Source organism: Chelonoidis abingdonii, chromosome 10 (assembly GCF_003597395.2).
Source record: "Chelonoidis abingdonii isolate Lonesome George chromosome 10, CheloAbing_2.0, whole genome shotgun sequence".
In the NCBI taxonomy this organism is placed as follows: Eukaryota; Metazoa; Chordata; order Testudines; family Testudinidae; genus Chelonoidis; species Chelonoidis abingdonii.
The window spans coordinates 79,697,048-79,724,319 of NC_133778.1; the positions used below are offsets into that span (position 1 = coordinate 79,697,048).

A 27,272-nucleotide genomic window follows, 5' to 3' on the forward strand; every position below is an offset into this window, starting at 1 on the left:
CCTCCACCTTCTCTAGGTGGGTTTCCCAGTCTGGGGTATGAATGACCACATCGTCCAAGTAGACAGCAGCATAACTGTTATGCGGGCATAATAGCTTGTCCATGAGGCGCTGGAAAGTAGCTGGGGCCCCATGTAGTCCGAAAGGGAGGACAGTATATTGAAAAGGACCCTCTGGTGTAGAGAACGGAGTCTTTTCCTTTGCATCTTCCGCAAGGGGAATCTGCCGCTACCCCTTTGTCAAGCCTAGGGTAGTCAAGTACCAGGCATTCCCCAGACAGTCCACTAGCTCATCTATGCGAGGTATGGGGTACGCGTCAAACTGGGATACTTCATTTAGTCGCCGGAAGTCATTGCAAAACCTTGTGGTGCCATCAGGTTTGGGCACCAGCATGATTGACCTGGACCACTGATTGTGGGATTCTTTGATGATCCCCAACTCCAGCATATTTTTTCTGCTTTTATTTTCTCCCTTTTGCCCGCTGGCACCCAAAAGGGCCTCATTGTTATTCTGGCCCCAGGGTTCGTGACAATGTGGTGATATGTCTCGGTTGTTCGACCCGGTTTTGTCAAGAACACATCTTGGTTCCGGAAGATCATCTCAGAAACCTCATTCTTCTGGTCTGGTGTTAAATCGGGAGACATTCTCACCTGTTTGGAAGGCTTGTTTTCCTGGGTTAGGTCTTTTTGGACAGTTATGCATGCCTCTTGTGCATGCCAGTGTTTCAGAAGGTTGATGTGATAAATCTGTTCTTGTTTTTGGTGTTCTGGTTGCCGCACCTTGTAGGTTACTTCCCTCATGGGTTCAACCACCTCATAGGGTCCCTGCCATTGTGCCAGAAGCTTGCTTTCTGCCATGGGTACCAACACCATCACCCAATCCCCTGGTTGGAACTGTTGGACTTTTGCCTGGCAATTGTAATGGGTTCTCTGGGCCTCCTGGGCCTTTTCCAAATGTTCCTGTACAATAGGGGTGACCCAGGTTATCCGGTCTCGCATCCGTATTACATGTTCTGTTATATCTCTCCCCTCATTGGGTTCTTCCTCCCAGATCTCTTTGGTGATATCTAGTATGCCAAGGGGGTGATACCCGTATAATAACTCAAAGGGGGAAAACCCAGTTGAGGCCTGAGGTACCTCCCAGATAGCGAACATAAGATAGGGTAGTAGGGCGCCCCAATCCTTCCCGTCCCAACATACCACCTTCCGTATCATAGCCTTGAGGTTTGGTTAAACCTTTCTACCAACCCATGGTAGACTGAAGTTCTCAGGGTATGTATATGGAGCAGCGTACAGAGGTCCTTCATTAGCTTTGACATAAATGGGGTTCCTTGGTCTGTTAATATCTCCTTTGGTAACCCCACTCGGGCAAAGATCCCCACCAGCTCTTTCTATCATTTTAGAAGCTGTGTTGCTCAAGGGGATGGCTTCTGGGCAGCGAGTAGCATAGTCCAAAACAACAAGTATATATTGGTGGCCCCAAGCCATCTTCTCCAGGGGTCCCACTAGGTCCATGGCTATTCACTCAAAGGGACCTCTATGATGGGAAGGGGTACTAATGATGCCCTCAGGTGGGGACGGGGACTGTGCAGTTGACGCTCCAGGCAGGACGCACAGTACCTCCGCACTTCTTCATGTACTCTGGGCCAGAAGAACTGTCATAGGACTCATGCCAGGGTCTTCTCTACCCCCAAAATGCCCCCTGAAAGATGACTATGAGCAAGACTTAATACAGCGTTCTGGTGTTTTTGAGGTACTAGATCTGTTGTACCTTCTGCCCTGTACTGGTGCAACCGTATAAGAGATTCTTTTCTTCAATATGAGTAGGGTCTTTGGTTCCTGGTTTTCCCTCCATGGGGATCCCACCTATTTCAGTTCACCTCCTTCCTAATGTTGTGTTACTACCTTGGGTCTTCAGCCTGTTCCCGTCCAAAATTTCCTCTCCTGGGGCTACATCTGCCCCAAAGATCTAGGGGGGTTCCAGTCTCTGTTGCCTCTACTGGTTCAGAAGCGTCTAGGGTGGGGTCAGACTCGGGGTGCTTCTCCCTCCTGGGTGGTCCTCCTTTCAGCTGCTCGGCGTCCGCCTACCCACAAGAGCGCACCCTCTGGCTTTGAGTTCAGTGTATTCGGGTTCCCAAGGCTTTAGCTGCCCTCCTTTCCCTTTTTGACTTTCTACCTTGTGTCTGGGTATGGAAAACAAATCTGGGGATATTTCAGAGAAGACTGGGATTGACAGTCTACTGTGGATTAATAGAGCACGGGTCTGCCCAGTTCCCAGGTTACACTGCATTGGTTCCTCAGCATTGGGACACAGTGCAGCTATATGTCCCCACTTCCCGCAGGCATAACATCTGTATGAAGCCCTAGGCATTTCCTTAGTCTCTTGGTTTGGGCAGGTGTCTAAACATCACGATCCTCTTCTTCCTCAGTGCTCTGACTCTTTGTCCACCTGGGCCCTCCTGGTGGCCCAGTCACCCGAGCTCTAGGGCTTGGTTTGCTGCTAGTTTAACCAGGGTGCCTCTTCCTTAACTGGTCGGGTCAGCTCCCTCGCCGTCCTTCGCCTCTCTACCAATGCAACAACCTCATCATAGGTGAGGGTTCGTTCTGGCATTACCAAGGTACGAAGGTCTGGCGGTAGTCCCCTCATGTATCGGTCGATGACCAGAACCTCTAGTATCTCTTCCAGGACTCCAGGACTCCGTTGCAACCACTTCGTGCGAGATGGATGAGGTCATACAATTGGACCGCGGGGGTTTTGTTTTCCTCGTACCTCCACTCGTGATACCGCTGGCCCGCACTTTCACTAGGAGGGTGGTGAAGCACTGGAATGTGTTACCTAAGGAGGTGGTGGAATCTCCTTCCTTAGAGGTTTTTAAGATCAGGCTTGACAAAGCCCTGGCTGGGATGATTTAGTTAGGGATTGGTCCTGCTTTGAGCAGGGGGTTGGACTCGATGACCTCCTGAGTTCCCTTCCAACCCTGATATTCTATGATTCTAACTGCCCACACAGCTCTGTCCCCGACACGGCTCTGGCCAGAGGGCGAGGCTTCGGAGCCACAGCCTGGCCATGATAAAAGCCATGAGGGCAGCTGTTGGGAGCCACAGAGGACTTTCCATCTGCCCATGGTGCGGGGGTCCTGCCAAAAGCCATCCCCAACCCACGTTCCTGCCCCCTCAGGATCCCACCCAGAGCAGGAGGGAATATCTGCAGCTCCCCACAGCTGCACACATGGCTCTTACCATGGCCGGGTTGCGGCTCCTAGGCCCTTCCTTCTCAGCCAGAGTCGGCTCAGGGACTGAGCCACATGGGCAGCTGTGGGGAGCTGGTGCAGAGTCATGGACCCCTCACCTGCTCTGGGCTGGGTGGGGAGCCTGGGATAAAGGAGATGTTCCGGGGATAGCTCTCCGCCCACCCACACTGCAGGCAGGTGGAGGATCCGCACCATTCTCACAACTGCCTGGGCTCCCCAGTCAGGCTCCATGCTGGCCTGGCCAGGGCAGGGCTCAGGGGGAAAAGGAGGGGAAGGATCCACCCTGACAAAAAGTGGACAGACCAGACCCATCCACTTTCAAAGAAGGGAGGGCCATGTTCCCCCTGGTTCCAGCACCACTGCCTCCTTTCCTCTAGTGACTTTCTTTAAAAACTCTTTCCTCCCTCTCAGGCTTCTGCCAGTTATAGAGTACAACTTCTCATTCACTCTACCTCTTCTGATGTTAACTTTAAAAGTCACTTGGTGCAGTGAGTGATTCCTTTATTGCTGCAGTCACAGTGAATGGAGAAATGGGAACAGACACATGGGTGGCTTTTAAGAGGCAGGCCACAACTTTTATTAAATTTTAACATAGTGGAGGATTGCTACCCACCCATCACTCATACTCTCCTGTATCAGGCATTTAATTGGTTCTAGAATGCGGGGGGGGGGGGGGGGGTTAAGGCTTCTACAATATAATCCATAACTCAGGATAGGTTCTCCTCTGCCTGCTTTCCAGGACTTAGCTCATTCTGAATCCTAGAGCCTTCTCACCACCAACATGAAGGTGGTGGAGAATGCATCAGGGTAGGGATTTCAGTCTGCAAAGGCTATAAAATCTCACCCCATCCCATTAGATCAAGGCCCATTAGAAAATCCCAAGTCTTTTACCTCAGGGAAGTGTTCGTTTTATCCTTTTAACTGTCCTGGACATAGGTGCCAACTTCCCCTCTACCCGGGGGGTGCTCAACTCCGCCCCTCTGCCCAGGCCCCACCCCCACTCCAGAAGTTGAAACTTTTAACCCTCATATGAGTTTCTCTTAACTATCGTAATCTCTAGCCTTGGCTGCGTACATGCATATATTATACTCTTTCCCCTGGAAATTCTCCAACTACATGCATCTGACGAATGGTAGGCGTTTCACCCCACGGAAAAGCTCAATGCTCCCCCAAAAACGTCTGTTAGGTCAAGAAAGATCTGTGGGAGTCATTTAGTGAATAGTTCTCTGAAAACATCCACTCCATGTGCAGCAGGCCATCAACAAAGCGAAGAGAATATTAGGAACCATTAGGAAAAGGATATGAAATAAGAGTAAGAATAATATCAACTGCCACTTCTAGAAATCCATAGTCACACCCACAAGACTTCCGGTGTGCATTCATTCTAAAAAGAAAATAGAATGGAAAGGTACAAGAAGGCGACAGCAAACCATGATTAAGGGTTGGAACGCTTCTGTATGAGTACAGATTAATAAGCTCTGGGACCGTTCAGCTAGAAAAGAATGACGATCTAAGGGGATCTGAAACTAAAGGCTATAAAACCATGACTGATGGAGAAAGGAAAGGAAGTTTAATTTACCCCTTCACAGAACACATAGACCAGGGTCGGCTAATGGAATAACACGCAGCAGTTTTAAACAAACAGAAGGAATTTCTTCACACAAATGCACGTGACTGTGGAACTCCTTGCAGGAATATTTTGGAGGCCAAAAGTATACTGGATTCAAAAGAATTAGATAAGTCATAAGAGTCCATCAGTGGTTATTGCTGCTGGTCAGGGATGCAACCCCCTGCCTCTGGTGTGTCACCTAAACCTCCTGACTGCCAGAAGCTGGACTTGGACAATAAGGGGATGCATTGCGTCGATAATTGCCCTGTTTCATTGTTCCCTCTGGGCACCTGCACTGGTCACTGTCAACGGACTCACAGATCGTGCCACAGCTTGGGCCCTGTTGGGCAGGTCCGTGGGGGGTGCCTTTCATGAGACAGCCCTTCGTGGGTCCACTCTTCTCTCGGGCAGGCCCCTCCACTCTCTGGAGCCGCACCTCTCTGAGCCTTAGCACGTCTGTCTCTGCCGTGGGCCCCTCCGGGAAAGCCATGCACTCTGCCCCTGGGCCTCTCACCCCCAAAGTCGGCTGATGCAACGCCTGTCCTAGACCAGAGTGAACTCTCAGCCAGCGTTTCTAAAACAGTGGGTTTATTGAGAGTTGAACACAGCAACAGGAAACTTCAGGGCCTCAGGGCCTGGCCTCTCACAATAACAGGCACATCCCAGTACTCCCTCATCCAGTGGGCTCTGCCTGCTCCCTCGCCAGCCCACCCCCCTGCCTGGGGTCTCTGATCCCCCGCCCAAGCCCCCTCTCAGCCAGTTGTCTTCTCTCCAGGTAAACACGGTCGGCGAAACAGGAAGGCCTGAGTCCCCTGTCCTCGCGGCTCTCTGGCTTGGAACCAGCTGGTCATCACCGGAGGTCCTCTCTCTGCACCCATTGCCCCCATGGCCAGAATCGGTTGGGTCTCCTGGGCTGGGGGCTCCCCCTCTCCGGTCCTCTGTAAAACAAACTCCCTCTCCCCTCACCTTCGGTAAACCTAACACCAGTAACATTGAGTCCTACCGCCCTGTGCATGCAAACCCTGGAAAAGACAGAAAACCCCAGAAAACCCCCACTTCGTCACAGTCACTGTTGGCAGACAGGACACTGGGCTTGGATGGATCCATGGTCTGACCCAGTCTGGCTGGTCTTATGTTCTCCTGGAAACTGTTAACATTCCCATGTTGGGTCCACTTGGGCAGCCCATAGCGTACATGGAGCCTGCAGAGATGAATACTCCAAGCGTGAAAAGCCACATTGGAATCTGAGCCGCAACTGGGCTGGTGTTTTCAGAATGCTATCAGATAGCGCTTGGTTCAGCCAGGTCTTTAGCCCTGTGCACCTGGGGATTTCTGTGGACATCGATAGGCTTGGCTGGTCAGAGCTGTGGTGTTTGCTGCAGTGTCCTCTCCCCACCTTTCCCCCCCCCCTCCCCCCTCTCGTGCCCTCTTTCCTTCCTTCTCGTTCCCCCGCCTTCCTGCTCCCTCCTTCCCCTCTCCTCCATGGGGAAGTTGAACTTTTCCCATGGGCCCTCTAATATCCCCAGAGTCTTGTTGGCTAACTGTACATCTCTCTGTCATCCCAGGCAGGGCTGCGGTGACCCAGCTTTGGTCAGCGGCGGAACATGCAGCGTTGCAGAGTGCAACCGCGCAGTTTTATTTCAAGCTCTCTCTGGCGCAGCACAATGGCCTTTTGGGACATGGCCTTCTGCAAGGACAGGAAGTGCTGTGGCCATGCCTGCAGCTGTACTTGTCACGGAGTGCACCAAGCAATGCTCTGGAGAAACTCTCCCCTAACAGGTCAACTTGGGCAGCCTCCTTCTCGCCTTGGAGCAGACTGTGTCAGGGCAAAGAAGCTCCACTCTTCACTCCTGGGTCATCTCCTTTGGAGCATTCAGTCATCTCTGCCCCTGGTCTTGCCACAGCGAGCCCACCCCAGGTGGGGTCCTGGGAAGCCTACAGGGTTCTGCACCCCCACTTTGCAGTCAGCGTGATCCAGCCAGCAAAACAGGTGTTAGTCGATGACGAGAACCCCAAGTCTAAAACAGACTTGTAGATACAGCGAACCAAGACCCCTCGGCCGGGTCCATTTCTGGGGGGCAGTGAAGCAGACCCCTAGGTCTGCACTTCACTCTCCCCTAGAGCTCCAGACAACTCCCTCCAACCCTCCTCCTCTCTGCTCAGCTCCTTCCCGGGCCAGGAGTCAACTGATCCCTTTGTCTCCAACACTTTTCAGCTGGCACCTTTGCAGAGGAGGGGCCGCGGCAACATCAGTTGTAGGAGGCCAGTGCCCGCAGTACCTCAGCCGTCTGACCCCACTGGCCAGGAACCCAGGGCTTGTGTACATGCTCGATCGGGCATGGGGGTCCTCTCGTCTCACCCGGTCCGTAAAGAAATCCCTCAGCTGTAGCATAAGAAAAAAGGAGAAACACAAGCCTTCCTTACAAGAACCCCGGTGAGCGAAACCAACAGCGCTATACTATCCAGGTTGAATAGCACCAGGGTACACAATTACCTGGAACAAGACTTAACACCTTGGGACGAGTCCTCCCGCAAAGTTGCGCGGCTTGCTTACTTGATATACCAGATTCCCAAATGGATGGCTTTCTTTTTTCACCTTCCCTATATTGGGGTGTCCTCTCTTTGCACGCTTCTGCGGCTGAGATTGGGAGTATCAGCTTCGGCGATGGATCTCTGGTCACGGAGCAGCCTCTCACTGCTACGCCTCCTTATGCGGGCCCTCGAAGTCCACGGCCCCAAGTTCCGAACTGACGACCGCAAGGGTTTGTGCGCCACAGGCCCATAGCAGCCTAAGCCCCTGTAGGAAAACAAGGAAACACCAAAGAAACCCCCACCATCGTCACAGTCACTGTTGGCAGACAGGACACTGGGCTTGGATGGACCACTGGTCTGACCACGTCTGGCTGGTCTTATGTTCTCCTGAGTAACACTGTTAACATTCCCATGGTTGGGTCCACGGGGCAGCCCATACGTACATGGAGCCGTGCAGAGATGAATACTCCAAGCGTGAAAAGCCACATTGGAATCTGAGCCGCAACTGGGCTGGTGTTTTCAGAATGCTATCGATAGCGCTGTGTTCAGCCAGGTCTTTACACCTGTGCACCTGGGGATTTCTGTGGACATCGATAGGCTTGGCTGGGGGGGGTCGAGCTGTGGTGTTATGCTGCAGTGTCGTCCTGGGGAAGTTGACTTTCCCATGGCCTCTCTAATATCCCAAAGTCTGTGTTGGCTAGAGCTGTACCATCCTCTGTCATCCCAGGAGGGGCTCTGGTGACCCAGCTGTGGTCAGGGCCGGAAACATGCAGCGTTGCAGAGTGGCCCGGCGCAGGTTTTATTTCAGCCCTTCCGGCCAGCCACAGATGGGCCTTGGGACATGGCCTTCTGCAAGAGACGGAAGGAATGACTGTGGCCATTGCCTGCGAGCGTGACTTCACGGAGTCACCAGGCAGGCTCTGGAGACTGCTCCCACTAAGCCAGTCAGATTTGGGAGCCCTCTCTCTCCTTGGAGCAGACTTGTTCGGGCAAGAAGCTCACACAGCTTCACCTCCTGGGTCCTCCCTGGAGCATTCAGCATCTCCTGCCCGTCTGGGGCTTGCCCACAGCGAGCCACCCAGGTGGGGTCCTGGGAAGCCACAGGTTCTGCCACCCCACTTTGCAGTCAGACGTGACTCTCAGCCAGCAAAACAGAGGTTTATTCGATGACAGAAAAGTCTAAAACAGATCTTGTAGATACAAGCGAACCAGACCCCGCGCGGTGGTCCATTCGTGGGGCACAGGTGAAGTCAGACCCACTAGAGTCCTGCACTTCCACTACTATATCCCCAGGACGCCCAGACTTAACCTACGCTGGGTCAACCTCCTCTTGAGCTCAGCCATTCGCCGCGCACAGAGGAGATCAGCGCGTGATACCGGCCTGTTGGGGCAGCCAAACGGTCAGCTGGGCACCTTTGCAGTAGAGAGGGGGCGGCCTAACGGCAGTCAGTTGCTAGGAGCAGAGTGCGGCAGTTAGGGGCACTGGCCCCTTCCTCTGTAGCAATCACACACCCTTATCCCACCACCAAGATACTTAAGAACTGCCTAGGGGACACTGAGGCACCAACACAGTATTCAGAGCAAACATTAGGAACAGTCCCAGTTCGTCACAGTACTGCTCTGTTTCTGACCCCTGGTGGGTTCAAAGGTCAGACAACGTTTAAACAGCCCCATGCTCTCATCAGAACTGCAGTGCTTAGTGACAGCCAGACCTGGGGTGCCCGAGTTCCCATGCTCACACCCCCTTTTTTCAGTTGATCAAAACTTTCCAAAACTTTCCCCTTTTGGCCTGCAATTTTTTCAGCTTTGGGCTCCATCCAAGTGTGAAGCTTTTTGGAAAGTCTGAGCAAAACTAGGCCTGTTGTTACTGAGAACAGGTGGGGAGGGAGAGACGTGGGCTGCTTGTAAACGATCGATATCACCGCCGTTTTGAACAGCTCTTCCTCTGAAGCCAGTGGAGCCCGAAAAGGAGGGTTTGGAAGAGAAGTACATGATGTGCTGGTGAATACTGCCCTTGATTAGGCTGGCGTGTAAGGGTTAAAAAGAAATCTTTGTTTGCAGATGCACTGGAGTTCATCTGCTAATAATAGGGATGGTGCTTTGCTTTGTAACAACTGCTCCCAGCGTTCTCTGCAAGGAAAACTTCACAGCCATGGCAGCGAAGTGAAAAACATCCCACCGTTAAGCTTGGGCACCAAAAGAGGCAGGGCCCCGGGGCATGAGTTTGTCAGACCTTATCGAAGAGGCAGGGAGCGGATTCTGATTGCTTTTAAGCAGTGCCAGGTTAATTTGACACCGGCGCATATTAAAAATGAACGCACAAATTGGCAGCGCGGCGCTCCGTGAAGGTTTCACAGATGCACTTTGTTTCCGTCTCATAAGATCATAGTGGCTTGCTAAGCAGACGGCAATGAATCATTGAAAAGCCACCGGGCTTTGTGAAGCTTGCTAAGTACACGAGAAATACACAAGGGGACATTTCCACTCGCATGCCAGCAATCTAACCGCAGGCAGCAATTAGAGCAGCTTCACCTCCAATGGCACAACCATGACTGGCAAGTCAGATGGGCAGAACTGCAGCTTCGCAGATTGGCGCCCACCATGTATTTTGCAGCCACAGACGTGTCCAGGGCCGAAATAGGAGCCTGTCTTGCCTGCAAACAGAGAGAGCAAGTCTCAGAGCAAGTGGAAACACGCTCGTGCCATTATGTGGCTAGCTACCTTGGTCCCAGTCTCAGGCCAGAGCTGCTGCAACAGTTTTCACCAAAAAACATTTTCCGACAAAAAGCCTGGACATTCTGGATCTCCCCGTCCCAACCTTGTTTGGATCAAAAATGGCCAGTGTGGTTGTTGAAAAACCCAAGGCCCGAAAAGCAAAAAAAGCAACCACAGAAAGGGTTTTAGGTTTTTCAGCAAGAACCCAAAATATTGCAGCAAAAATGAGAAAGGGGCTGGGAAGGCAGCATCCAGACCAGGCGGCTATCCCGGGCCCCCGGCCGCATCCCGTCCTGTGCGCTCCAAGCGGGAGCCTGCCTAGCAGAGCAGTTGCCCCTTCCCAGGCTGCCCCGCCGCCCTCATGCCTTCCTCACCCAGACATCAGCCTGGGAGAGGCTCTTTGATCCCTTCCAGCTCTCTCTTCCGTGAGGTATCTGAGCAGCCGGGACCGGGGGCCAAGGGCTTGAGCAGGACTCCTGGGGTCTGTGGCCTACTCTGCCGCTCACTAACCTTGTGTGACCTGGGCAAAGGCGCCTCCCTGCTCCAGGCTCCAGTTTTCTCATCTGTCCAAGGAGACTCACGATCCTGACCCGCCTTCACAGGACACCGCAGGCTTCTTCTTAGGGCTCGCGCAAGGTGGCTCAGGCAGTGAGTGATGCGAACACTGATCCCTGCCCCCAGCAAGCAGCTTTCCAAAGGAAGAGGCCAGAGCCCTGGCCCTGGAGAGAAACACCAGTGGATAAGCCGAATTCCTCACCCCACCTTAGTCCTAGTGGGCACAGTGGGCAGGACTTAGGAGTTGCAGTTCCTAGGGCCCATACGGCCCGGCCCAGCCCGGTGTGTGGGTCACAGGGGAGCTCTGCTCGGCCTCGGCCCCTCCCTCTCCTTCAGCTGGCGTTTACACATTTAAATTGGTTAATTGAATTAGAATGAATAATTAAACAATCTAAACATTTTCTCGGCCACCCATGGCCTTTCAACCTGCACCATCATTTCGGCGGGGAAGCTTTCGGCCTGATGGAAAATCTTCAGCTCACCAAAGCCAACAGATTTTTGGCTTTCCATTGGAAATCACCAAAAAATCTCAATGGGGAATTTTGAAGGGGAAAAAAAAGATTTTGAAGTTAAAAAAAAAATATTTTCTCCCTCCAAATTTCCCATGCAAAATAATCAGCATTTTCCAAACAGCCTGGTATGGAGGTTGGCAGAGCCTCCTCTGCCAGCAACATAGGTGAGTCCCCTGCCGGTGTCTCCAGCAGCTTGACCCCCCCCGCACCCCACAGAGCAGAGACTCCAGCCTTAGGTTGGATCAAATCGATCACTCTGCTCCCAGGCAGGGTGATGCACAAAGCAGGGAGAGCGAGGGGAAGGGTGACCCAGTGGTCAGAGCTGTAGCCTGGGGCTTGGAGATTCTGGGTCAGGTCCCCGTTCTGCCACAGATTTCTTGTGTGACCTCTTGGGCAAGTCACATAATCTGGCCTCAGTTTCCCATCTGTGCTATGGGGGGTTGTGATGCAGAAAGCAAATATCCGCAAAGCTGCCTCCTCCTTAACCTTCTCCTTTGCCACCGGACACTGCTGTGCTGAGACCAGGCCCGCTGTGTGCTTTCCTTGTACTCCTGTCAGTCTGCACCTCTTGTCTCTCGTCTTATCCTTAACCTGGGACACAGACTGTCCTTTGATTCTGGGTTTGTACAGGACCTTGCACAGCAGGGCCCAGCGCCACGGCTAGGGCTCCTGCATCACACAGCCGCCATGCTGGAGCACCAGTGCCATCACAGCTGGACCCCGGGCGCCAGCAGGAGGAATTGATATGTGTGAAGCCAGGACATTTCTCTTGCCTCTCCAACATGCCAAGCCATCTTCCCTGCTGCCGGCGAGCCGGTCGGGGGCAGCATGCAAGGCCCTGTGCGGAATGGGAGAGCCACCTTGGCAGACATACTGGCTCCTACGAGGAGCTACTCCAGCCTGCAAAGGGGGTCCCTTCTGGAGCAGCTCATTCCTACCGTGGGAGCCTGCCCTCTCTGCCCCTCTGAAACGCGGCCACCTGACCCAGTGGAGGAAGGGGTCCCTGAATCATGCCTGCAGCGTGGTGGGGGGCGGTGCCAAGACTCTACCAGATCGCTGCCCCCAAGGGCTTACAGTGGAAAGGCAACAGGAGACAAGACAAGAGCGAATACAGAGCAGGGAGTGACTCCCAGAGCTTGTGTGGGGAGACACAGGGGGCAGGAAGCAGGGGGGAGGGGAGAGAAGGGGTGGATGGAGGCAAGGCCGGAGATATGGAGAGCTTGGACGGGCAGGGGAGCTGGCTTGAGCTGTGGTGCAGAAGCAGCGTGGGAGCTAGGGCAGCAGGCAAGGGGCTGCAGGTGAGAGGCTGCAGTGAGGCCTGCAGAAGGGTCACCAGACCAGGAATTAGGAGGTCTCAGTTTTGCTCCCTTCTCTGCCACTGCCTCACTGTGAGAGCTGGGGGGAGTCTCAGCCTCAGTTTCCCCCCCGCTGTGAAGTGGCAGTGATGATACTGACCCGGCTTTGCAACAAGCTTTGCGCTCTGTGGAAGGAAGGGCTGTGGTGATGCTATGTATGATTTTGGGCGGGGGCGAGGGAGAGATGGAGGAGGGCAGCAGGGACCCTGGGCTGGGCTGCGCAGGCCAGACAGTGGAAGGCTGCAGCAGGAGAGAGGCCAGGCCAGCCTAGGCTTGGCGAACAGGGTGGGGTGAAAGGGGTGAGGCTTTGGGACCTGGGCTGGGAGGGGCAGGAATGAAGGGAGTGAGAGAGGAGCCCCAGGCTGCGTGGGTGCTGGGCAGGGGGCTGGAGGGGTCCTTGGAGGCACAGCATAGAAAGAGCAGAGACACCTTCAACCCCTGAGGACAGGCCTGTGCTGTCCTCAGCGTCCTCCCCGCCCCCCCAGCAGGCAAACCTCCCCCCCGGCAGGTGAACCCCTCCCATCCCCCATGGGAGGTGACGGGCACATTGTGGGGCGCCAGGTGTGCTTCCTAGTGGGGTGGCTGCCTGACTCCCGGGGGGGAGGCTCTCTGAAGGTCACCCCCATCAGCACTTCCCTGGTGCCAGGGTGAGGGGCCTCAGGGCAGGCGTCACCACAGTCCAGCAGCTCCCAGCCCCACTGGTGCTAACCGGCCTCCCTGCTGGAGACCTCAGCAGAGGCCCAGGGCTGAGGACATTCTGGAGGCCAAACCAGGCCCTGTCACCGCCCGGGCTGGCCCGTCAGTCTGCAGGGAGACACTGGCTCCCCCCGATACCCCATCCTGCCTGTCACCCAGCCGGACCCCCTCCTTTCCCAGTCTCTCACTGACCCCCAGCCCTTCGTTTCCTCACAGGCTTCCGGGAGAGTGCCTTCGCCTACGCCATCGCGGCCGCCGGGGTGGTGCACGCCGTCTCCAACGCCTGCGCCCTCGGCAAGCTGCAGGCTTGCGGCTGCGACCAGAAGCGCCGGGGGGACGAGGAAGCCTTCCGCATGAAGCTGCACCGGCTCCAGTTGGAGGCCATGAACCGGGGCAAAGGGATGGTGCATGGGGTCCGGCTGGAGCACATGCCAGCCGAGACCCCAGGACTCCAGGACTCCTGGGAGTGGGGGGGCTGCAGCCCCGATGTGGACTATGGGGAGAAGTTTTCCAAGGATTTCCTAGACTCCCGGGAAACCTACAGGGACATCCACTCCCGCATGAGACTGCACAACAACCGCGTTGGCCGGCAGGTGAGTCCTTGCGTACTGCAGCCGGCTCTCCTCTGGGGGGCGCCGTGGTGCACAGGGGGAGCAGAGGCAGCACTGGGGGATGTTCCCCCCTCTCTACGCCTCCGCAACGGGCAGCCAGGGGAGTGGGGGGGGAGTGCCAGGGAAGCTGCTCACACCCACAGCTGCTTGAAATGTTGAATGAAAATTTTGACTGGAACCGGCCTTTCCACCATGCTGGAGTTTCTGCCAGAACCCCCCCGCTCTCCTTGGGGTCTTTTGGAAGCGTTTCACCCTGTTTCGTTTCGGTGGCGATAATCCCCCCTTCTCCCTCCCATTGGGTTTAAGTCTCCCGCTCGCTTTCCCCACCTCAAATCGTTTGAAGAGTTTCAGAACAAAGCAGAGTCGGGATTTTCTGGGTTGGGTTCTGGGTTGCCTGACAGAGACGGGAACTGGGGGTTGGTTTGGAGCCCCTCAGCTGGACCAGGCTGGAAAAGAGACCCCAGGACTCCCCCACCTTGCAAACATCTTCCTCTTGCCTGGAGTCGTGGCACCTGTGCTAGAGAGACCCGCTCGGTAACGTGGGCTTTCTCCTCGCACGGTCACACGTCTGCACAGGGTGAGCCCCCGGAGGGCGTCGCACTATCAGGAACTCTTTGCACTTCTCCAGAGCACCTTCCATTCCAAGCCCTGTAGGAACAAACTGTCGCTAGTACTTAGACTGCATTGGGCTGGGCGTTGTGCAGATGGATCAGGACAGTCCCTGCCCCAGACAGCTGCCAGGCCACACGTCGGACAGGCCAGGATCGGTACAGGAAACAGGCAGAGAGCAGGAACATTAAGCTGAGAGCAGCAGAGAAGCAGCAGCCCCAGCCCAGCACTTGCTGGGTGGGAGGGGTTGGCTGGCGCCGCATTAGAGATGAGTTTTAAGGAGGGAGCTGAGGGTGGCCGTTGTACGAATGCTGATGGGACATTTGTCCCATGTGTGGATGTTGGTGGGAAGGGATGTCCCAGCACCCACCACTGAGTGGCAGCCCCCTCGGGGTGCGACGTGGCAGCTGGTTCACAGTGCTCAGCAGTGTAGGATGGGAAGTGGAGAACGGGAGTTGTGGTGGGGGGGAACAGGGGGAGGCTTTGGGGGCAGAATGGAATCACCCCATCTGGAATTTGGCCAGGTTTTGTTGGAATGGCTTCAAGGGAGCCGCAGCCCTTGGGGGCCTGGGAGCTGTGTGCACACATAGGCGGGTGTGCATGTGTGGGTGTGTCCATGCACACCAGAGGGGTCAGCAAAGCAAGGACGGGCCTGGCACACAAGGAAGGGTTGGATGCGTCAGAGCCCCTGGGAGGCAAAGGCCTGTCTGGTGCAGGAGGGAGTGGGGGGAAGGAGGAGGCTGTGGTGGGGGAGGGAGGGGGTTGCAAGGCAGACCGGCTGCCTACTCACCTCCAGCTCGCATGACGTCACCTTGCAAAAGGCGCTAATTAGCGGCTCTCGCTGCCTGGCACAAGCCATTCAGAAGCAGCTTGAGAGTGGAGGCTTCAAAGAAGGTGGAGAGGGGAGAGAGCTGCCCTTCCCTGCCCCAGCGCGGCTCCCCACACGCGCCATGCAGCCCCCCCGTCCCCCCGCACAGCAGTTGTGCCAGTGCAGGCAGAGATCCTCACCTTGCAGCCACGGGCTCCTTCACGCGGGCCGGCCTTAGGGAAAGGAGCACCCTGGGTGAACTGCCCGCGGGAAGAGGAGACCCAGGGGCCGGCCTGCTGGCTCTGCAGGGGCAAGCCCTGCTGCTCATGCCTCCATGCCAGGCTGGCAGCTCCAGGCACCATCAAACCCCCCCGACCTGGCTGGCCAGGGGCTCCAGCCCCGGGCTCCCCACACTCAGCCCTGCTCTGGCAGCCCACACCCGCCAGGTCGCCCATGTCATCCACCTGTAAGGCCAGTCTTGTCTCCAGAGACATGCCGCAGGCTCATGCCCCCAACACACACATGCTCCTTTCACACGCTCCCTCAATACCCCCCTCACACGGTCTCTCCTCCCTGCACAACCGGGTGATGCTTCTCATCTGAAGCATGCACTGTGCTGTCTGCCTGGCACCTCGTGTCCTCATTTCACTGGTGTCAAATGCTCCATCTTGGCCCTTTACTACACACACCCCACATACGTGCAAGCTATCACACACATGTGGGCTGCATTTATTGGATACACTGCAGTTTTACAACCACACATCTGAGGAATGGATGATAAAACCCTCCTGTGTATCCCATGGACACCCCAGAGAGAGCAGTCTGAGACGGCCAGGACATACACGCTCCTACATCAGCCAGACAGAATCACAGACCTGCAGGGTTAGAGGGGACCACATGGGCCATCTCATCTAACCCCTGTCAATGCAGGACTTGTTGGGTCAACCCATCCCCGACAGACGGCTCCAGCCTCCTCTCAAAAACCTCCAGTGAAGAGGCTTCCACAGCCTCCTGAGCCGTCTGTGCCACTGTCCGACTGCTCTTACGGTGCGGGAGTTTTCCCTGAGATTTCATCTAGCTCCGCTCTGCTGGCGTTTGAACCTAGTGCCTCTTGTCCTCCCTGTGAAGAGCCTTTTGCAATCCCCTGCAGAGATCCTACATGGCTCGGGCATAAAGATGAAGGCCCAGCTGCTCCCACTGGGCCAGCACCCACTTCCCTGTGTGCTGCTGGCCACTCAGCACATGGGGAACTCAGGCTGCTTATCTGGGTGCCTAACCAGGGACCGAGGAGCCAAACTTCCAGCTACCTGGTTTGCAAATCCCAGTCTCTGCTTGTAGAACGGCCTCTTCCTAGAACACGCTCCTCCCCAGCGCCACCGCCATGGCTTCAGGGGGATCACAGCAGCGTGCGGTCTGGGCCCATGTTCTGTGTTTCTCCACCTTGCTTACACCTGACAACCAGCTGAGAGTCTAAAGCCCCCAAGACTTGTGCCTCCAAAATCTACCCCCATACCCCTTTGCCCATCGTGCTTTATCTGCGCCAGCAACCTCGCAGGATCGGGCCCCGTGAGATGGGAGAAAGGGGGACAAAAACCCCCACAGACCTTTAAAGCCTTTTAACCAATAGGAATGCAATATGCAAATAAACTAAAGTGCCATCAGGCGGCTAACATAAGAACCTAAGAACAGCCAGACGGGGTCAGACCAAAGGTCCATCCAGCCCCATATCCTGTCTGCTGACTATGGCCAGTGCCAGGTGCCCCAGAGGGAATGAACAGAACAGGGAATCATCAAGTGATCCATCCCCCGTCGCCCATTCCTGGCTTCTGGCAAACAGAGGCTAGGGACACCATCCCTGCCCAGCCTGGCTAATAGCCATTGATGGACTTATCCTCCAGGAACTTATCTAGCTCCCTTTTGAACCCTGTTCTAGTCTTGGTCTTCACAACATCCCCTGGCAAAGAGTTCCACAGGTTGACTGTGTTGTGTGAAGAAATACTTCTGTTTGTTTGTTTTAAATATACTTGGTAACCCCTAGTTCTTGTGTTATGAGAAGGAGTAAATAACACTTCCTTATTTACTTTCTCCACAACCGTCATGATTTTTTATAGGTCTCAGTCACATCCCCCCTTAGTCGTCTCTTTTCCAAGCTGAGAAGTCCCAGTCGTATTAATCTCTCCTCATACGGAAGCTGTTACATATCCCTAATAATTTTTGTTGCTCTGTTCTGAACCTTTTCCTATTCCAATCTCTCTTTTTTGAGATGGGGCGACCACAGCTGCACGCAGTATTCAAGGTGTGGACGTACCATGGATTTATATAGAGGCAACATGATATTTTCTGTCTTATTATCTATCCCTTTCTTAACGATTCCCAACATTCTGTTCACTTTTTTGACGGCCGCTGCATATTGAGTGGATGTTTTCAGAGAACTATCCACAGTGACTCCAAGATATTTTTCTTGAGTGGTAACAGCTAATTTAGACCCATCATTGTATATGTATAGTTGGGATTATGTTTTCCAATGTGCGTTACTTTGCATTTATCAACATTGAATTTCATCTGCCATTTTGTTGCCCAGTCACCCAGTTTTGTGAGATCCCTTTGTAGCTCTTCACAGTCTGCCTGGGACTTAACTACCTTGAGTAGTTTTGTATCATCTGCAAATTTTGCCACCTCACTGTTTACCCATTTCCAGATCGTTTATGACTATGTGGAATAGGACTGGCCCCAGTACAGACCCCTGGGGGACACCACTATTTACCTCTCTCCATTCTGAAAACTGACCGTTTATTCCTACCCTTGTTTCCTGTCTTTTAACCAGTTACCAATCTACAAGAGGACCTTCCCTCCTATCACATGACTGCTTAATTTGGTGAGGGACCTTGTCAAAGGCTTTCTGAAAATCTAAGTACACTATATCCACTGGATTCCCCTTGTCCACATGCTTGTTGACCCTCCTCAAAGAATTCTAGCAGATTGGTGAGGCATGATTTCCCTTTGCAAAAAACATGTTGACTCTTCGCCAACAAATTATGTTCATCTCTGTCTCTGACAATTTTGTTCTTTACTATAGTTTCAACCAGTTTGCCCGGTAATGAAGTCAGGCTTACCGGCCTGTAAGGGGTCACCTCTGGAGCCGTTTTTAAAAATTGGCATCCCATTAGCTGTCCTCCAGTCATCTGGTCCAGAAGCTGATTTAAATGAGAGGTTACAGAGGTCAGTTAGTAGTTCTGCAGTTTCACATTTGAATTGATACCCGCTGGTCCTGGTGACTTATTGCTGTTTAGTTTATCAGTTTGTTCCAAAACATCCTCTAATGACGTGATTGGCTTAGTTATTGGCTCTGTCACAGCTGCCCCTCCTCTAGCTCTCAGCTGTTCAGATCTGACTGCAAATCTCCCAAAAACCTTTAATATGAGGGTTTCTTTTCTTCGAGCAGAACCACACAAGCCATATCCCTGCAGGTGAAGCACGATGGATGGGACTCGTTGAATAGGATTTTAAAACAAGCAGGTTATTTATTTTCTTATTCTTTCTTTTACAGTTGCATCTGGGAACCCCTGTTACGGAGCAGGGCCCCATTCTACTAGTGGCTGGGCAGTGCAGAGATGTAAAACATTCCCCCTGCGCTCACACTCTGGGTGCTCTTTGGGAAGCGCTTGTGCACTTGTTGCTTTGCTGATCCACTAGGTCCATCAGTCTCCGCCGCAGATAATTGAAATACAGACCAGTGGGCTGATCCCATCGTTCTGCAAGGATTTCCCAGATGAGATCACACTGGTGCCAGCTCTTGCATTGCTCAGATTTTAGCACTTTTGCAAAACGTATTTGTTTGGTTTGTCCCTGTAACAAATTAGTAGCCACCTAGGAAGTTTGCTGAGGCAGCCGGGATCAAACTCAGGGTGTGTCTACACAGCAAAGAAAACCACCTGATTGGTCAGTGCCAGCCGATGCGGGCTCACAGAGCTCAGGCTGCAGGGCTGTTTCTTTGCTGTGTAGACGCTTGGGCTGGAGCCTGACCTCTGAGACCCTCACACCCTGCAGGGTCCTAAAGCCTAAGTCAGCTGGCACAAGCTGTGGGTGTCTAGCTGCTGGGTAGACATATCCGCAGAGTTGTTTGCTTCAAGTCCACAAGCCCCTAAGCTAAAGGAGAATCCCAATTCACTCTTAACAATATAGATCCTGTTCAGAGAGTCATAGACTCTAGGACTGGAAGGGACCTCGCAAGGTCATCAAGTCCAGTCTCCTGCACTCATGGCAGGACCAAATACTGTCTAGACCATCCCTGATAGACATTTATCTAACCTACTCTTAAATAACCTAACTCTTAAATTTCTCCAGAAGATGGAGATTTTCCACAACCATCCCAGGTCGCAATTTATTCCAGTGTCCAACCACCTCTGACAGTTAGGAATTTTTCCTAAATGTCCCAACCTAAAAACTTTTTCCTAATGTCCAACCTAAATCTCCCTTGCTGCAGTTTAAGCCCATTGCTTCTTGTTCTATCATTAGAGGCTGAGGTGAACAAGTTTTCTCCCTCCTCCTGATGACACCCTTTTAGATACCTGAAAACTGCTATCATGTCCCCTCTCAGTCTTCTCTTTTCCAAACTAAACAAACCCAATTCTTTCAGCCTTCCTTCATAGGTCATGTTCTCAAGACTTTTAATCATTCTTGTTGCTCTTCTCTGGACCCTCTCCAATTTCTCCACATCTTTCTTGAAGTGTGGTGCCCAGAACTGGACACAATACTCCAGTTGAGGCCTGTATCAGCGCAGAGTAGAACAGAAGAACGACTTCTCATGTCTTGCTCACAACACACCTGTTAATGTGATACACAGCTGAGGAGTTCTGAGTCCATCTGATACAGGGCAGCCTTGAGTAGCAAGTAAAGGTGTGATTCTCCCATGTGCTTCATTATGAACTGGCAGTAAGTGTGTAAACCACACACGCATGCACACAGAACCCATTTATAATGAAGGACATGGGAGAATCAGGTCCTTGCTTGTTGCTTTGCACGGGCTCTCCTAGCTTGCTGGTAGTCCTGCCCAAAGTTAAGGTTCTCTAACACTTCCCATTATAAGGCCCTATTTTCAGTCACTGATAACTTTGCCAAACTTCAACCATCCGAGCTGACATTTCCAAAGCTAGACATCTGCCTCAAGCTGAATTTTCCTGGAAAGGTTAACCAGAAATCGCGGCAGACGGCACATACGGTGGCGGATGTCTGGAGTGCACAGTGCAGATTCATGCAACGCCTCTTTCTGTACAGAACAGTCGCTGTGGGTTTCATAGATGTTAAGGGCAGAAGGGACAACTGTGGCTAGCTAGTGTGGCCTCCTGTCTAACACAGGTGTTGGGGCATTGCACCACGAGGTTACTCCGGTAATACGGGGCGAGTGGCACACAGAGTTCTCTGAGCCAGACATGGACACTGCTTGTGGCTTCTCTGGGACTAGCAGGCGTGGAAGCCTGGTGCGGTGGTGGGGCAGAACATGATATTGTGACAAACTGGCAGCCACCTAGGACGTGCCAACTGCCATTACAGAACACAGGCGGCATGGTCTGTTGCATGTGGAGGCCACTTGAAATGCCATGGCCAGAGCTAGGATAGAATTCGGGGGCCCCTGGTCCAAGAGCCCTGATCACACGCTGACGGGAGATCGCCACTGGCTAGCTGTGGTACACAGCCAAGGGCACACAGCTGAACATTTCTGTCCTGCAGGGCGCTGTAAGGAATCACACACACGATTACGACAATTTTGTTCAAGTCAGCCATTGAAAGTGCGTAAGACACAGATTCCCGTCTGTGTTAGCTCACGTCTTCTCTCATTCCTGACCCCTGCCCAAGGGAATTTTCCTGACTGAGCCCAGAGTTGAGACTGGAGGCGAAAAACAGGCCACAGTCTCTGCTGCCAACATAGAAACTGCAAATCTGCCTGCCTGGGTGAAAAGCCCCTGAAATCTGCCAGTGGCTGGTTGTCCCGGCCACAAAGACTGGACTGAGGCTCTGTCTACACTGGGGATTGGCTGCAATTGTACCAAGTGGTGAAGCTGCCCCAGTGCAAACCCACAGCGTAGACACATTCAGATCCCTGATCCATGCTGGTGCGACATCATCCTGCTTGCAAGCACCTCTGCAAAGGCGCTAGAGGTTTGTACTGGGAGAGCCTGGTAGGCTGGACTCAGGGCAAAGCCACAGGGCTGCAGCCCAGCCTTTCTCCAGTGTCCTCAGCTGCTGTCCAGTTAGAAATGACTCGGACACTGGTGCTTTCATCACTAGCTCCTGGAGACCACTGCGGATCTCTTCATTAGCGGCTGTTTAGGTGTAGCTAAGCTGGAGGGAGGCATGACCTGGCCAGGGGAGTGTGGCGGTGGATGTGATACAGGTTTAGAAGCAGCTGAGGGTGATCCATTACTGCTAAGCAGACTCTGTGCAGCCATGTATTGTTTTCTATCCAGTAGTCCCTTGATTCTTCATCCCCCCGCAATGTCTGACCTCTTCGGCACGTGTCCTCCCTGCTCAGACACTGCTTCCCAGCGGCTTCAGATTTCATCACCCCCGCACATCTGCCACTCCCGGGCACAGCTCTCGTGAAAGCCGCTGGGGCCGTGAGAGCTAGCGCTGGCCTCGGATGATGCTGGAGGAAGTTGCTGGCTGGCCATTGCGCTGTGCAGCTTCAAGGATGAATGCCCAGCCCTGTGCAGCACTCACGCTGCTGCCTGGCCAGGCAATTTCCCGGCCTCCTGAGTCTGCGACCGCTCAGCACAGGGACGATGCCACATGTCCTGGAGTGAAACTGGAGTTCTGCTGAGTAAATCCCTATGCACCAAGCAAACAATGAACCTACAAACCACAGCCGGCGTGGAGAGCAGAGACAGTCCATAATTATCCAGCTCCTTAAACTTTCATAAGAACGGCCACACTGGGGCAGACCAAGGGTCCGTCTAGCCCAGTGTCCTGTCTCTGATAGCGGCCGTGCTGGATGCTTCAGAGGCAATGAACAGAACAGGGCAATTATTGCGTGATCCATCCTCTGTCATCCAGGCTCAGCTTCTCTCATGGCATTTCCCCCAAGAAAAGGGCTATTTACTAAGGGGACTCCTGGCCAGATTAACTCAGGGTCTTTATCATCCACCTCTCTCAGTTCTCCCTGCAGGGTAAGTGAGATGCCAAGAAGGCTAATGGCATTTTGGGCTGTATAAGTAGGGGCATTGCCAGCAGATCAAGGGACGTGATCATTCCCTTCTGTTTGACATTGGTGAGGCCTCATCTGGAGTCCTGTGTCCAGTTTTGGGCCCCGCACTACAAGAAGGATGTGGAAAAACTGGAAAGAGTCCAGCAGAGGGCAACAAAAATGATTAGGGGGCTGGGGCACATGACTTATGAGCAGGGCCAGTGCAAGGATGTTTCATGCCCTAGGCAAAACTTCCACCTTGCGCCCTCCCCTATCCCTGAGCCCCCGCCCTGAGGCGCACCCCCCCACGGCAGCTCCCCCCTCTGCCCTGAGGCGCCCCCCCTGCAGCAGCTCCCCACCCTCCGCCCTGAGGCTCCCCTCCCCAACCCAGCTCACTCCTGCTCCGTCTCTATCCTGAGCACACCGTGGCTGCTTCACTTCTCCCACCTCCCAGGCTTGCGACATTAAGTTGATTGGCGCCGCAGCCTACGAGGTGGGAGAAGTGAGCAGCCACAGCTGCTCGGGGAGGAGGCGGGCAGGGGTGAGCTGGGGTGGGGAGTTCTCTGTATGCCATCCCCCCATTACTTGTGCAGGCGGCCTCCCGCGCCCCCGGCCCCAGCCTCCTCTCTAATGCCGGCGGAACCAGGGCTTGCTGAAGATCTACAACCACGGTCATCCCCAAATGCTCCCTAGGCAACCACCTAGTCACTAATAGGTTGCACTGGCCCTGCTTACGAGGAGAGGCGTAGAGAACTGGGATTGTTAGTCCAGAAGAGAAAGTGAGGGGGGAATTTGATAGCAGCCTTCAACTACCTGAAAGGGGGTTCCAAAGAGGATGGATCTAGACTGTTCTCAGTGGTACCAGGTGACAGAACAAGGAGCAATGGTCTCAAGTTGCGGTGGGGGAGGTCTAGGTTGGATATGAGGAAACACTATTTCACTAGGAGGGTGGTGAAGCACTGGAATGGGTTCCCTAGGGAGAGGGTGGAATCTCCTTCCTTAGAGGTGTTTAAGGTCAGGCTTGACAAAGCCCTGGCTGGGATGATTTAGTTGGGGCTGGTCCTGCTTTGAGCACGGGATGGGACTAGATCCCTCCTGAGGTCCCTTCCAACCCTGAGATTCTGTGATTCTGTGTGATTAGTCCTTGCAGTGTAGCAGGCCCACAAGCCCCGAAGCAGGGCTGTCATCCCGTTGTGCTAGCAGGTGCACAAACCCAGAGGGCCCTGCCACACAGAGTTAATATTCTAATTCCAGATGAGAGCTGACAAATGGGTATAAAACCACTGGGGAAGGGGAAGACACTGTCAGGGCTAGGAACCCCTGTGACACTTTGGGCATGACTATCTGGTTTTAAGGCTGAGTTTTTATTTTATTTTTTAGTTATATTTTGTAACAAACACACACACACACAAAGACAGAAGTGAAGAGACTCCCATAGCAAACTGCTGTGGAGTTTTGCTATGAACAGTTAATCAGCTGCCATGTCCTAGCCCAGAGGTGGCTGCATTTGAGTGGTGGTGTAGCTATTCCTGTCTTTGCACAGGGCCTCATTGTGCCGGGTGCTGAGGGGTTTCAGTAATCCTGCAGGGTCAAGCCCACCCTGCAAAGCGCTTGGTGACTGCTTGAGATGGAAGGCGGGAGAGAGGGCATGAGGTGCAGTTACTCCCTGCTAATCCATGTTTGCTCTGTTGGGCTACAGGCTGGGCAGGGCACAGGTTTTATTGGCATGGCTTTGGGATGGATGCAGTGTGGAAGCCACCCCAAATGGGTGCCTATAAACCTCTGCCCATCCCCACATGGCTGGGGTGTGCCACCGGTTTCGCAGTGCTCTTAGCAATGGTTTAGACAACAGTTTGACGCGTTTTTCTTGGTACTACTTTCCGTATCCCTCCACCTACATGCCTGGGTAGGCTTCGCTCCCAGCTGGCCCGGGACAGTCACAGCTGATAAATGGGACGCCTGGGACCGTGACCCAAAATGGAGTTTCTTCTTGGCCTCAGAATGCTGCGATCGTTGGCACCTGGCCGCGGCTAGACGGCAGTGGTCCATCCCCTTGGAGAGGGGGTTTCCAGAGCCATAACACAGGAACAGAACAGCTGAGAATGGGGCCTGAGGGAGGGCTAGGGACGGGACCTCAGAGCCCAGCTTCCTTGTAGGGTTGTATTTTATGGAGCGCTCAGGATCAGAGGGCTGAGATGAAAGGGGAGCAGGAGCCTATTAATCTCACAACAAAGGCTTCCCGGAGTTAAGAATGGCAATAAAATGCTTTGGGTGTGTGTGGGAAGGCGTGGGAGGGGAGGCTGAGCATGCATGTGGAATGACACGTGTGTCAGTGAACAAGGGCAGAGGTGTGTCCAGGCACGGAAGAATGGATGAGCTCGTGGTTAATGGGACTTGGGAGGGCCCTGCCCCAGCTGTCTTGTGGGACTGTGGGGCTTAACTCGGAAGTGGGGTTGACTTTAGCTCACACGTTGCTAACACATAGTAGCAGGGCCTCAGCTGTCTCTGAGCGCAGCCCTGCAGAGCTCAACATCGCTGGATTGGCGGCGATGCAGCCTAGTGGCTGGGCCTCAGTTTCCCCATCTGTGCATTGGGGATAACAGTCCTTCCTGTGTCTGTCTGGGCTTCTTGGACTGTGAGCTCTTGCCTGGCACACGGCGGCTGGGTGGCACTTTTGGAGCTGAGAGCTTGGGAGGGGGCGGAGGGCACAGACACCCCCGTTTTCTCAGCCCTTTCAGTTACTTCATGTCACGGAGTCCCCGGGCGATGCTCTGGAACTGCTCCCCACAAAGCCAGGCAGGACTTTGGGGAGCCTCCTCTCCCTTGGAGCAGACTTGTTCAGGGCAAGAAGCTCACACGTCTTCACCTCCTGGGTCTCTCCTTGGAGCATTCAGCATCCTCTGCCCCTTCCCGTGGGCTTCCCACAGCGAGCCCACCCAGGCGGGGTCCTGGGAAGCCACAGGGTTCTGCACCCCACATTGCAGTCAGACGTGTACTCTCAGCAGCAAAACAGAGGTATTCCGATGACAGGAACAGGTCAAAACAGAGCTTGTAGATACAGCGAACAACCCCTCGGCCGGGTCCATTCTGGGGGCAGTGAGCCAGACCCCCATATCTGCCCTCACTCTTGTCCCCAGCCAGCTCCAGACTCACCAACCCCTCCAGCCCCTCCTCTCTGCTCAGCTCCTCCCCGGCCAGGAGGCACCTGATCCCTTTGTCTCCAAACACCTGCAGTTGGCACCTTTGCAGAGGAGGGGCTCAGGCCATCAGTTGCTAGGAGACAGAGTGCCAGGCATTAGGTGCACTGGCCCTTTGCTCTGCCAGATACTTAAGAACTGCCTAGGGGACAACTGAGGACACAAACAGTATTCAGAGCAAACATTAGGAACAGTCCCAGTTCGTCACACTTCACTCTCACATTCTAGGACTGTGTGTGGCTGAAGAGCCCAGATCCTCCTTCCAGGCCAGTGTGCGCCAGGTCAGGGCTGCGCAAGCGCCAGCAGACCTCACATGACCTTGCCAGCCACAGGGACCTTCAGCGGGGGCAGCGCAGTCAGAGCAGGCATGGGTTTGTGAGGCAGGTGCTCTCTGAGATGGGAGTCCCCCAGCCAGGTGCTGCTCAGATAGCAGAAATGGCTTGTTCCCTGGGCTGTGATAACACACCCAGAGCCCCCCCGGGATTTCCAGGCCATGGGCCGGGGACAAAGCCAGAGATCACAGCAGCTACCTCCACTCCTATCTCCAAAACTTCCGGGCACAGCTCGTGTCCCACCTAACATTAGTCTGCCGCTACACCATGTGCCACTGAGAGGAGAGTTGGACCCTAGAGACAGGTGGCATGCAGACCCCTCAATTACAACAATGTCACATTCCTTCTAGCCACTAAGGAACACAGCACGGGAGCAGCTGAGCCTTTCGTGTCCAGGGAAGTATCGATGCTGATGGAGCAAAGGGTAAACCGCGCCAGTGTGCACGCGCCTGGGAGGGCTAGAAACAGGAAGAGGTGGTGCTCGCCTTCCGAAGGATTTCTAGCCCACGTGGAAATATCAAGACCTCATATAATATCGGGGTTGGAAGGGACCCGGGAGGATGTAGTCCAGCCACCTGCTCAAAGCAGGACCAACCCCAAAACTAAATCATCCCAGCCAGGGCTCTGTCAAGCCTGACCTAAACACCTCTAGGGAAGGAGATCCACCACCTCCTAGGAACCATCCAGTGCTCACCGCCCCCTAGTGAAATAGTGTTTCTAATATCACCTAGACCTCCCCACTGCAACTTGAGACCATTGCTCTGTTCTGTCATCTGGTACACTGAGAACAGTCTAGATCCATCCTCTTTGGAACCCCCTTTTCAGCTGCTTTCACCACCTATCAAATCCCCTCCTCATTCTTCTCTTCTGCAGACTAAACAATCCCAGTTCCCTCAGCCTCTCCTCAGAAGTCATGTGCTCCAGCCCCCTGATCATTTTTGTTGCCGTCCGCTGGACTCTTCAATTTTTTCACATCCTTCTTGTAGTGTGGGGCCAAAAACTGGACACAGTACTCCAGATGAGGCCTCACCAATGTCGAATAGAAGGGAATAATCACGTCCCTCGATCTGCTGGCAATGCCCCTCGTTATACAGCCCAAAATACCATTAGCATCCTTGGCAACAAGGGCACACTGCTGACTCCTATCCAGCTTCTCGTCCACTGTAACCCCTAGGTCCTTTTCTGCCTAGCCAGTCGGTCCCTAGTCTGTAGCAGTGCATGGGATTCTTCCATCCATGGGAGAAGATGGAGGCTCTGAGCTCTCCAGCTCATTCTTCATGCTGGCCCGGCTCCTGTCTGTGCTGCAACTGAGC

General features: G+C 53.9%; 1 protein-coding gene across 1 annotated transcript in view; it reads left to right on the forward strand.

Moving 5' to 3' along the window:
• Positions 1 to 27,272, forward strand: part of WNT10A (Wnt family member 10A) — a 53,109-nt gene that overhangs the window by 19,672 nt on the left and 6,165 nt on the right. Inside the window, exon 6 of the mRNA XM_075069809.1 lies at positions 13,439 to 13,815. Coding sequence (XP_074925910.1) covers positions 13,439 to 13,815 — 377 coding nt within the window. The remainder of the gene's footprint in view (positions 1 to 13,438; positions 13,816 to 27,272) is intronic.